The sequence below is a fragment of the Sinohyriopsis cumingii genome, chromosome 6 (assembly GCF_028554795.1).
Source record: "Sinohyriopsis cumingii isolate HCF-2022 chromosome 6, ASM2855479v2, whole genome shotgun sequence".
Classification (NCBI taxonomy): Eukaryota; Metazoa; Mollusca; class Bivalvia; order Unionida; family Unionidae; genus Sinohyriopsis; species Sinohyriopsis cumingii.
This window is the reverse complement of record NC_142966.1, coordinates 16133172-16145358: the sequence shown is the minus strand read 5'-3', so window position 1 is coordinate 16145358 and position 12187 is coordinate 16133172. Positions and strand designations below refer to the sequence as shown.

The 12187-nt window shown below is 35.5% G+C and overlaps 1 protein-coding gene across 2 annotated transcripts in view; it reads right to left on the bottom strand.

The window, feature by feature from the left end:
- LOC149796424 (glutamate receptor ionotropic, kainate 2-like) overlaps positions 1-11039 on the bottom strand; it is a 342732-nt gene extending 331693 nt beyond the window's left edge. For both annotated transcript variants that reach the window (XM_089960221.1, XM_089960222.1), the window contains exon 1: positions 10279-11039. In XM_089960221.1, coding sequence (XP_089816347.1) covers positions 10279-10378 — 100 coding nt within the window. In that variant the 5' untranslated portion in view covers positions 10379-11039. The remainder of the gene's footprint in view (positions 1-10278) is intronic.
- Positions 11040-12187: the final 1148 nt, after the last annotated feature.

Sequence of the window (12187 nt, the reverse complement as noted above, 5' to 3'; positions counted from 1 at the left end):
ATCCGCCCTTACGTAGTGTCCGCCATTATAACAGCCACTATGAGGGAAGAACCAAATAAGACAGAAAGGGGAACAAATGTACATACAGTAGCATCGACGGGCACTTATTGAGCCGCATAGGTGTGGATGTTGATTGACGAAGGTGTTAAATGATGAGTTACATTAAATCGTAGGGTGTGGCGTCAAAAATGGAATTGGTACATAAATCGAGGGCTCTTTAGCACCCGAGTGTTCTCTACCAATATCTTTGAGTCCCGTATCAAAAATATCAAAGGTGTTTCACTTGAGAATATTGTTTAACTGATGTATTGTCCGGCCACGAGTTTCTTTCTGACTTTTGTATGATCAACTTCCTTTTCTAACACAATTATTTAATTTTCTCTCTCTCCCTCTCATTCTTTATTTCAGCCTCCATCTTTATCTTTACCCTCACACCCACGCACACACACACGCCTGCGTGCACAAGCATGTGAAACCACATACAGATTACATTTCAATGTAGAATTACTTTTGGACTTGGTTTGTATCATCCAATAAAATCTTATGTGTTTCGCTGTGTTCGACTCATTTAGTCATGTAGTTTTAGTTATCGGAACACCTACTTACGTCTTCTTTGTTCGGATTGATTCTAGGAGAGGACAGGTTCTCGCAAAACCCCATTTCTCATGACGGCCTGAGGCTTCGGGAACCTGATAAAGGGCTCGCGGTACTAAATCAGCTTCTGACTCACAAACCGATGGAAACACCATGATGCAAAAAAAACCAAAAATTCAATAACTTTAAATTTCTGAACGCTCACGACATAATCTGCATTTTTCAGCATCGATCTATTCTTGGTGCAAGCTTCTGTCTAGCGAAACGATTTGACTCGCGGCATGTTTGTCACCTTCATGTGTTCAAAACATATGTTTTCCATTCTGCACCTAACAAATGGATTTCCGAAAGTCAGGCCTGTAAAGGGACTGAAATTATATCAATAACACATTGTCGACACTTCTCTCAGTAACAGATGAGATAAGCTGGCAACATCTTTTTTAACTAAAATTGTACGTTCCAATCTCAAGTGATCATGGCCACACACACACACACACACACACACATATATATGCACTGTTTTTTGTTATTTATTTCTAGACTAGTTCCCATTCTTCCGTATAATTTGTACCGTTAATCTCTAACGCTAGTCTGCCAAAGTCTTTTAGAAAGAAAAAAAAACGTGTCCAGGTCTGCTTGCTAGGAAGCTACTATTGGCATGCGTCGTACTTGCACACATGACCTAGGGAGGTTGAAGACGAACGCTGGCCCAACCGTTGCTCACTAATATCAGTACGCCGGGTTAGGGTATTTTACATGATTTCTAAAGAACGATTAAATAAGCAAACACGATGATGATACATTTTTTAAAACATATACCCATGCCCTATAAACTATACACTGTCAGCAGAGAAATGGATCATGATATCGCCGAAAGGTTGTAGCGTCAATATATATGACATGTATAAATCTTTGCAACCTTTGTAATAAACTTGGTTTTAAAAGAAGTTTGTTTTCAACCTGCTTACTATCTCATTCATGCTTATGAAACTGCTAATAAGCTTAGCTAATAACAAAAATGGTTGAGAATATTATTTTACCTATGAGCGACACAAAATGTATTCTCTTGGCGAAACATCGCTTGAATGGCAGCATATGTGTGTGTGTGTGTGTGTGTGTGTGTGTGTGTGTCTATCTATCTGTGTATGTGTATGTATATATCTATATATCTATCTATCTATCTGAATAGTTTTTACTTCTTTTATTTTATTTCTCTGCTTTGGTTTAAACAGAAAAAGAATCAAAAGGATTTACTAATTTATGACAGGAATGTAGGCTTCACATTTTATTTCACTGATGCATACTAGTAACGCGTTATTGGGGCCATTTTCTCGAGAAGAACACAAGCAACAAGCTGTGCCCAATTTGATGGAGATGGAATGTTACAGCCTGCCAAGAGCGCTCTCCCGAGAATCGTTCTGTCTCTGATTGATCGCAGGCAACCTTTTTGTTGTTAATTTGGCGAAGCTAAATTGCTATTACTACATATCGCCTTCGGTTATCTGGCTTTAGATGCCCGTTGATCATTACTGGCCGTTGATTGCCGAGTAAACTTATGGTACCGTATTTTCAGTTTCGGCTTTTGAAAAAAATATATATTTATTTCCGGATAACGTATTCATTACGCTGTGATAGCGCCACATTTCGTAGTATATTACAGAATCATAGATACTGCTTGACCAATAAATAAAAAGGATTCCACTAGTTTAAAATGACCTTATTTTGATGGATATGAGACCTTAACACATAACTGGTTCTCGCGGTCCAAACAAAATTGAGAAGAATAATAAATGTGACGCGTAATGTACTAAGTGATTGTACAAAAGGACAAAACAAGTTATTTTGGTAAGGACCACCCACCTTCATTCCTTAGTTGACGAGTGATTCTCAATATGGCGTGGAAGGATGACGGAATACAGCAGATCTGGAAGGAATGGTAGTCTACCTATATGTACTGGTTATCTAACTAGTTCATGTTATTTTAAATGAATTTTTTACCTTATATAGAGGCGGTGTTATAAAGTACGTGTGTCCATCCGTCGGTCCTTCCACCTATCCGTGTGTCAGGCACACGATCTTATTTGCTGCAAATATTCCCAAAATATTTGATAGATTGCCAGATAATAATAATGGTCATCACCTGAAGATGCGCATAGCGATAAATCACTTGTCTCAGCCAAATTGTGTTAGAGTTATGGACTCTTTGCTTAATGCATTGTTTGAAACAATCTCGTTATAGTGACAACTGTAGGTTTTAAATAGACTGCCGTGAAGCTTGGTACGTATTGCAGTTATCACCCGAAAATGGTAGTATCAACTATTTGCTTTGTCCTAGCATTTTTGTGAGGATTATTGGTCATACATGATTGAGCTTCTGAACACAACTAGTCTCGCGATTTTCACTGGTCGGCCACGTTTGTACATGTTATGGTTGTTGATTGACGATGCGTACATACATCGCCAGATTTACTACCCTTCGACAATTTGTTTTAGAGTTACTGCACGTTTCGTCTTGCAGCCCTGAGTGTAGCGAATGACACAATTTTGTGCACGCAGCTACTCCTGTGGTTATTGATCATTCACTTTGAAACTTGGTACATATGACTATCGTCTGAAGGTTGTTGTTGTTGTTGTAGGGTTTAACGCCATTTTTCAGCACACGATAGGCTATACATGGCGGCCAGTATTAATGGTGGAGGAAGAACCCCGGAAAACCCCGGAAAGAACCACCGAGACTCGAACCCACGCAGACAGAGGTGAGATGGCAGTGATCCGTAACTGAGAGCGCTTTAGACCTCTCGGCCACTCGGGGCCCCCGTCTGAAGGTACATAGGCCAACAAATTGCAGTGCTCTTGTGGGTTTTGTTGGAGTCATTCCTCTTTATAACTTGAACACGGATGTTGTTTAGGACATAATAATCTGTAGGTAACTGGAGACAAATTTTTTACTAAATTGCTATGAACTTTGTAAATGGTATAGCCATTTTCTAAAGAAATGCAAAACAAAAATATCGTTGTATCGAATTTTACTAGGATTATTGCCCTTTTATTAGGATTATTGTCCTTTTGTCCTGCAGCTGAATGTATTGTAAGACAGAACTTTGTGAATACAGTATGTATTCAGCTTAATACGTCGTTGTAAATCTATGTACATAGCGTGGGCATCATCTAATGATGAAATTATTACGAAGTTTCTGTGATCCCTAGATTTTGAAGGAGTTATTGCCCTGTATGTCACAGGTGTGCATCTACACTTGCATGTTTGAAGGAATTTCCGTCAAACATAGTATATATTATGGCCATCGTAGGAATATACGTCATGCAGACTAAATATTGCATAATTCAATGTTTGGAAGAGTTAGACCCCTTTTTTACTACAGACTCCACTTAATGAAGTTATAGAGTGTAATCTGCGAGAGCCGATGTATATTTACGTGAGCAAATTGCTCACCATTCCTAAGAATTTTTTAAAATAGTTTTTATCGTTAGCGTACATTTCATAATTGTATTAAGGAGTATTGTAGAGACATGAAGCTTTTACGTGTTGGTTTTGTTATCTTCATTCACCGCCAATCTGTAGGCTGGAAGTGTAATTTCCCTACTAAAAGACCGGTGTATATTGATGGTCTCTTTACACGACTATGGGACATAAAGCATGAATGGATTTGGCCTCCATCTGAAGCGAGAGCGTGTCAAAAAGCTATTTACAGTAAAATTAATATTTTGTGATTACTAAAATAGTTACTGATAACATATCATAAAGGCTGCATACAATATTTATCAAGGAATAGCATTAGATTATCTTTTATTTTTGTTATTATTGCACAGGCCTAGACTCGAAATACGTATTAAACGTTCAGAAATATAGCAGTTAGCTTAGAAAGTAACAATTCATGAGGATTTCCAAATGTTTTATACATGTTAAATTGTTTTCCCATAGCTGGGATATTTAAGTTTTGTGTATTTATGTACAAGCATTAAAGCCGAGAGAATACGAAACGAGATTATGACTAAACCATATTTTTGATCAGTCAGTCTGTGCAGGAAACTACTTAGAAATGGTAATGGTTACCAATTAAAATGAAATGACTTAATAAAAAATTGCTATATTTCTTACAGCAAATGTACAAATATGTGGTGTCCTTATAAGTCCGATGACAACACCCAGATATGACAGGTGTCTTAAAATCGAAGACCGGATGTGAAATCCGAGAAGTATTAACAAAGCCTGTCATGCATATCTGCTATAATCAAAATACCGTGTCAACAATGAATTCATCTACGGTTAATACCCAGGCCCGACCCTAGGGCAAGGCAAACAAGGCAACTTGGGCCCCACGCTTTCAGGAAATCAACTCCGCAATGCAATTTTTTTGCTTAAGGGCCCCGCTCATCGCTTGCTGCCTTGGGCCCCGCATGCTGCCTTGGGCCCCTCATATCCTAGGGCCGGGTCTGTTAATGACTACTTGCCAATGATGTCTGCACTTCATTTCAATGTTAAATAGTATGTTATAAGGTTGTATAGGAGTGTAATATTCTCTCACTATAAATTTAGACGTGGGTACCTCATTGATTTCAGATAATATTGGCTGTTACTTAGATGTGTAACACTGACAACCAAGATATTTTTGTAAATACCAGTTGGCCTTAAGGTAAGTTTTCTTTGCATCCATAGAAGTTTTCAATATATATATCTCAGCCATATCAGTTGAGACAACTTTAGATTTTTTCTTGAATATTACAGGACACCTTTCAAACATCAAGAACTTTGGTTGACAAAAATACAAAGACATACAGACAAACTAGAGTCAGTCACGCAGACAGAAGCAGACAGTGCTACTGGATTGAACTTGTAATAATCAAAAGTAAACAAATTTAGCATTTGGCGTTTCCTGTTGGCATTATATGGGATGATTATAGATGTTATAGACACAAAGGACCAGCGATAAACCAATGCTTCATTGTCATCTTTGTTCTGATAAGTTCACTATTTTAATACGATATTTTGTGAAATATCTGTAGATAAGAATAGCGTGCACAAGAAGGAAGACAACCTCTATTTTTCTCTCAATAGGATCACTGCAATCCGTTGAGTACCAAATTACATTTTGATATGAAAGTCAATAAGCAAAACTCAAAATCTAATTTTCTCCAGAGTAAAATGTGAACTTTAAGGAGTTGGATGTAGATGGCCATGCATACCACATTTATGCCAAACTTTCTGATGTATAAAGGGGAATTATTTTTAAATTTAAAATGTAACAAACATTTATACTTGAAACTTACCGTACTTATTAAAATAAAGGATACTTGTATAGCAGAGTATGATAGTATTTCCCTAAATTGTAATTACCAATGTTCATATATTCAGCGGGTACTTATTCGATCTGATAAATCAGTTTGACGAAATGTTCTTTTTCAGACAATGCACTGGAATATAAAGTTTGAAAACTATTTAAAAAGACAAAACACGTAAACAAATGTTCCAAAAGCTACAAAATTATCAAACACCATTAGCGACGTAAACATCCTAATAAATCACACAAAATGCCACATCTTTTCATATCGAGGTTTTTGAATTCGATATATAAATTTTCTGAATAGTGTTCCGTAATGCCGTAATCCAAATTCAAGTTTGTCATTCTGCTACTTGGCAGATTCACACAAGTAACAATCTATTTAGCAGACGAACACAATCTGAGTTAGCAAAATAATTTCGTCTTATTTGAAGACTATGCCAACCACACTGATCTCAGCAGGTCTTTTAATTAATGCCTCCTCATCGAAAGCTGTTTAACAAGACGCTGTTTGTTTTAAATATATTTGGGTTGGAGGAATGAGTATCATGGCACAATTTAGAGCCAAGGGTTTCCAAATGTCACTGGTCTTTCTAAATCTCGCATTATTAGATAATATTTGTATAAGCGTGCGCTGATCCATAGGGTAAATAGAGATAATAATCTGTCCTATAACACGCCAAGAAGAAGTCAACATTGTTCCAACAGCTGGGTACATTTTAAGTACTTCGTTAATAATGAGTGGCCTCTCAAATAGATGGTCCGCCTTGTGTCTGCCAGCTGCTTGTGCATCACTAAATTACATTAAAATGCATCACTAAATTAAGCCCTTTCATAAACTTTTGTTTCAAACGTGCACATGATTTTATGTTATGAAATGCATAATCATGCATTTGTAATATGATTCTTCCTACATCTGTCAACCTGTGGCACAGTTGCATAGCAATCACTTGGGATGAGGGGTCGGTGATGGTGGAGAGGAGATATAATGTCAAAATTCAAATTTAGATAGCTCAGGAATGGAATAATTGTGTCTTACCAGAAGGTTCGTGTGATAGAACGGCATTGTACAGGTAAGGAGCTTCCCTGATATAAGCACCATTCCGGTTGCCAATTTATCTTTGTAACTTTTGATGGCATATATAAAATCATACAACTTAGATTCCTAGTCTTGCTCGCAATGAATTTGCGTTCAGTCTAATGTGGGTCGACTTAAATGTTTATTTCAGATATATGCCAATGGAATGATCTGTGAGTATCTGTTCAGGTGGTCCAAGCGGTAGAGTGCGCTTTCAGAATCAAGGAGGGCCTGAGTCAATCGCAAATTTTACCTTATCACATGAAGAAAGTATTCCTTTCCTAGCATCTGTGGTCTGACTTGGCTTATGTGAATGTTGAGCATGTCTTACAGAGAAATTCGAAGAAGGAGAATGGTAAATGATTATCGTGAGTGTCTAGAACGAAGACTAATGTTTTAAAGCCGATAACACTCTGGTCAATTCTGGGCAAAGGTCAGTTATGGGTAATATACATATGTCAATTATGTATTTATGATAGCTAACCTTGCATCGCATAGTATAGACAAGTTATAACTTGTTATTTTAGTATTTTAAATGTCATGTCAATTATATAATCGTCAAAGACGTTGCGTAAGTGTCCGATTTTTGTAACTTTTTCATCTTTCTTTTTAATAGACAGTTCCAATAACGAGTCCATTATGAATACACTTTTTTTCTGATGCAAGATTTTAAGAAAAATACATTTACATGATTGATCTTAGTCAGCTAAATACATATTGTAATTATTTTCTCTTTGAAGAACAAGTTCTCTAAGTATATCTAAGTATGCATACTTCTTTTTCAACTTGAAAGCAATTGACAAAAACTGACATATGTTAAATGTTCTATTAATTCAAATAGCGTTTACAGCTCTCTCTCTCTCTCTCTCTCTCTCTCTCAGATTAAACTTAGCAAAGTTGGGTTTCACGTAATTTCCTTATATCTAATGGGTCTTGCATTGCATAGCCCTTTTCCGAAGTGGACCGTAGCGATCGTCGATATGGCCCTTCCTCGCCAGGTAATGGTCGAACGGCATGACCCAAAGAAGTGTATCCTAAATTAGTACACATGCATTTTATTCCCTTCATTATGTACATTCTTTATTTTCAATGCACCCATGCACATTCCAAATATATGTAATGACTTTACCACAGATGAATTCATGTTTTATTTTCTATTCTTTCAAATAGAAATTTACGAGATGTCAGTCAACCTTGCTCGCCACGTACTTCTCAAATTACCTTATGGCAAATAAAAAGACTATTATCATGGCATTTGTTTCATTACCTGGTATCATATACGACAACGTTATGTAAATTTATGAGAAATGACATCCTTGATTTCATTTAGACTTGGAACATTTTCTGCCGTTTATGTGATAAGTCTGTATTTTACTACGCAGATGACGCTCAACTTTCTGAAAAATAAATTATATCAATATTCGTGTAATTTGGTATGTAGAGATCTGTGTAATGTCTTCTTGTTCGCACTCGTTGGGAGTATTGATTGCAATATTGTTCTTAATCGGTGTTGTACGGCCTTCAAGAAAAAGATTACATCTTCCACGACTGATGTACACATTTGCATAGTGAGATAATAACATTGTACCTCATCTGTTCATATTGCTAGATGAGAGAGATAAAGATGTTGTCATTGTCATTGCCATTGTCGTTGCCGATACTCGAACATTGGATTCAAATGTATCTTATTTAGTAGGAATGTTAACAAAATTGGTTTATTAGGACACATGGTGTTTCTTATTTTACAACAAAAATTTTTAACTTAATGAATCAAATTTGATATGTTCTTTATTGTGAAGTTTGTTCAGTCAGTAAAAATATGCACGGGTTTAATCCATTTGTTTTATAGTATTTTCATTTGTAAGAGGTAGACGTCAGATTATATGAAATCATTATAACATTTACAACGTCAGTAGTGAGAAAGAGACAGACAATCAGACAGACTGTTTTAATCGCTGAAGATTTTCTCAATGTAAGTGCAAACAATTTTTAGAACGTATCGTGTTTTTGCAAGTGCAGAAGTCAGACATTCCTTTTTCTTTTGATTATTGCTGTTCTGAAAGATGCTCTTCTATTTTTTTGATGCATGAAAATTGATAAAACGTTTATTTTCCTCCAGTACAGTTTCAGATCTTTCGCTACTTTTCAAGAATAGCATTACTACCGAAAATGGCATATCATAATATATTTAATCTGACCAGGATTTTCATCCTCTGTCAAGTAAATAAGATATTGGCGGATTATCATCTTTGCCTTTTTAACAAGATTTTGGTGGATTATCATCATCTATCTTGTAGATAAGATATTGGTAGATTATCATCCTGTTATAGATAAGATATTAGTGGATTATCAAAATCTGTGTTTTTTTATAAGATTTTGATGGATTATCATATTGTGTGTTTTGTATAAGATATTGGTAGATTATCATGGTCTTTGTTTTATGTAAGATATTGTTGGGTTATCATCCTCTTGTAGAAAAGTAAAACTACAAAATATCGTGCCATTGTTAAAACTCATTATCAGTTCATGTGGAAAACCTGACGCAGTGTGGATAATGTGATGAACATTTCTTGCTATCAAACAAGATCATTTTCTTTATGTCGGCAAAATGGATCAATTTTAACAGCTGATTGCCCGGAATGAGGTTTGTTTCCATAGGATGTCGAAAAGCCTTGATGGTACAATCAAGCTAAAACACCCATTCCACACATTAAAGAATTTTCAGGAAATCTTGAATCACATGAGCCTGTCACATTCGGGTCAGTAACCCGATACATTCATTCGATCAAATAAATAACAGCATCATGCTGAATGTCGAACAGTGTTACACACAAAATGCTTTAATGTATGTAATTGAAGAGCAATCATAGATTGTTTAAAGCAAGCTATACTGTCGTATATCGCTAACTTCTATATGGACAAGACAATCTACATCCTTTGATTTCAGCAATATAAAATTATTTTAACCATATATTTCAATCAAGAAATTGTTCTGAAGTAAAGTTATATATTTTAATAAAATATTATTAATGAAATTTCCAAAATTGTCATCAGCTGTATGATATATATATATATATATATATATATATATATATATATATATATATATATATATATATATATATATATATTAAACAAATATACAGGATAAAATGAACTTCAGGTGTATTTAAGTCAAATACAAAATTAGTGGTAATGAGCAGATCTGAGCAGTCGACACTGAAACAAAGAGAAAAGTAATGGTAATTTTTAAAATTAGAAAATACTGATATCACACACACAAATAAGAGAAGGCAAAACTAAACTTACCTATCATTATTTTCCTATTTTCCGAATCGCAGCCAACACAATGAATAAGCGCTAATCCAATAAGAAGAAATGTCACTAGTCTCTTCCTGGATCTTCTCATTGTCCTACTGTTGCATACACATGCTCCATGCACGGGAAAAGGTAATAGAAATCATCAATGAATCGACTCTGTATAAAGAAATTTATAGCTGTCAATGATGATTCCAACTGCCGGAAAAAATCCAGTAATAACAAACATGGTAGGGAACCTGAATTCTGAAGTCATTTAATATTTACATAACTTGTGTCACGGGTGTATTCCTAAATCCCAATATCCGATCTAAATCCGTTGTAAATCTGTATAATTCATGTGGAAAAGTCACTTATGTAGTTAAACATACAGAGCCTGTTATGCTGCTAAAATGTATTAAAGATGATTAACTTGTTTGGTTTTTCAAACATGTTGTATGGGTGAGCCAAGTTCAGTATTACAAAGAGTCATTTGCATCTCCATCTAGTAAAACATTAAGTATACCATTGCGTCACATTCACGCGCGAAAACTTTACACCACTATAAAGTCAATGGTTTTCCTTTGTTATACATGACATTTGCTGTTGAATTTCTTTCCTCTCTGATGCATTTCTGGCATTAGTTTAGCATTGCTTTGTACTGCCAAGCATGTTTCAACTTTTTGTTTGGCAAAACAATCACTTACGTATTGTAATGAAGAGAACACGTGTGATCTGTTAACTGGAAATACAACCTACCACTGAAAGCGGCTTCTTCGACCTCTATCAATAGTGAATACAGTTAGACTGAACCTGCATTGATATTTTACAGAAAGTATTGCCTGACATGGGCAAGGACTTTTGGACTTGTTCCCAGGGCTGTGTTGTCGGAGTTTTGATCAATATCAGAAAACAGAAAAGAAATTATAACGTAGATTATAGTTGGAAACACATAGCTTTATATCCGGCTGTGTCAAACTAAGTTTATTACCTGAGTAATATTTGATCCATATTAGATATTACCATCTATGGCATGGGGAAATAATCTAGAAATGATTTTGCTTTGTGTCCCGTTTTCTGACCGAGACATGTGAGCGTGGTTGTCGAGAACATATTCTTCTTTTTATGGGGCACTAGACAGATGCCCCCCCCCCAAAAAAAATAGGATAAAGTGTTTTCATGTATTCTTGTATCCCCCCCCCCCTTATGTATGTGCTTGTTTCAATATTTTTAAAAAAGAAATTTGATCAACATTTTAGTTTTTAACTAAATTTTGACGGGTCATTTTTTGAGTCCGTAGTGTTTTCTAAAGGTTAGTAATCTGAAACATGGGTCTCATCTCCATTTTCAGATTTTCTATCCTTAATTTTTAGTGATCTTTGCCAAGGATCTCCTATGCCCGGTGAATGCTATGTGTATCAATGCTATATTGTGTGTATGATATATAGTCTGTATGTAGGGACGGCAAAACTATTTGTCAAATTTTTCCCGGAGGTCTTATTATCTATTTTTATATGGACTTTTCAATTCATTTCTTTGTCCCGGTATAAAATTATTTTTATTTGTTGAAAAAAAACCCCATCAATTTAGATTTTCTTCAAGATGAACGGTGTACTACGAGTTGAAACTAAAATAAAAACTAGTGTTTTATGTGAGTGGCTATGGTGTGTCGTTTCTCGCATTAAAGTCTATTTCCAAAATGAGGCAGGCTGTATTGGAGTCGGGGTCAGCACTTTCTTTATTTATTTGTGTTTCTCCCGATTCGAGTTAGGCCTCCTCTCTATTATTTAATTTATAATCTAAAGGAAGTTCCATAAAGGTTTATATACTTGTTAGTTGGTTAACAGAGTGTAACTTATTAGTCCCCGTGTGTTTGTTGTATTACATTATTTATTTCATGTGGTGTTTTCTGATACTCTTT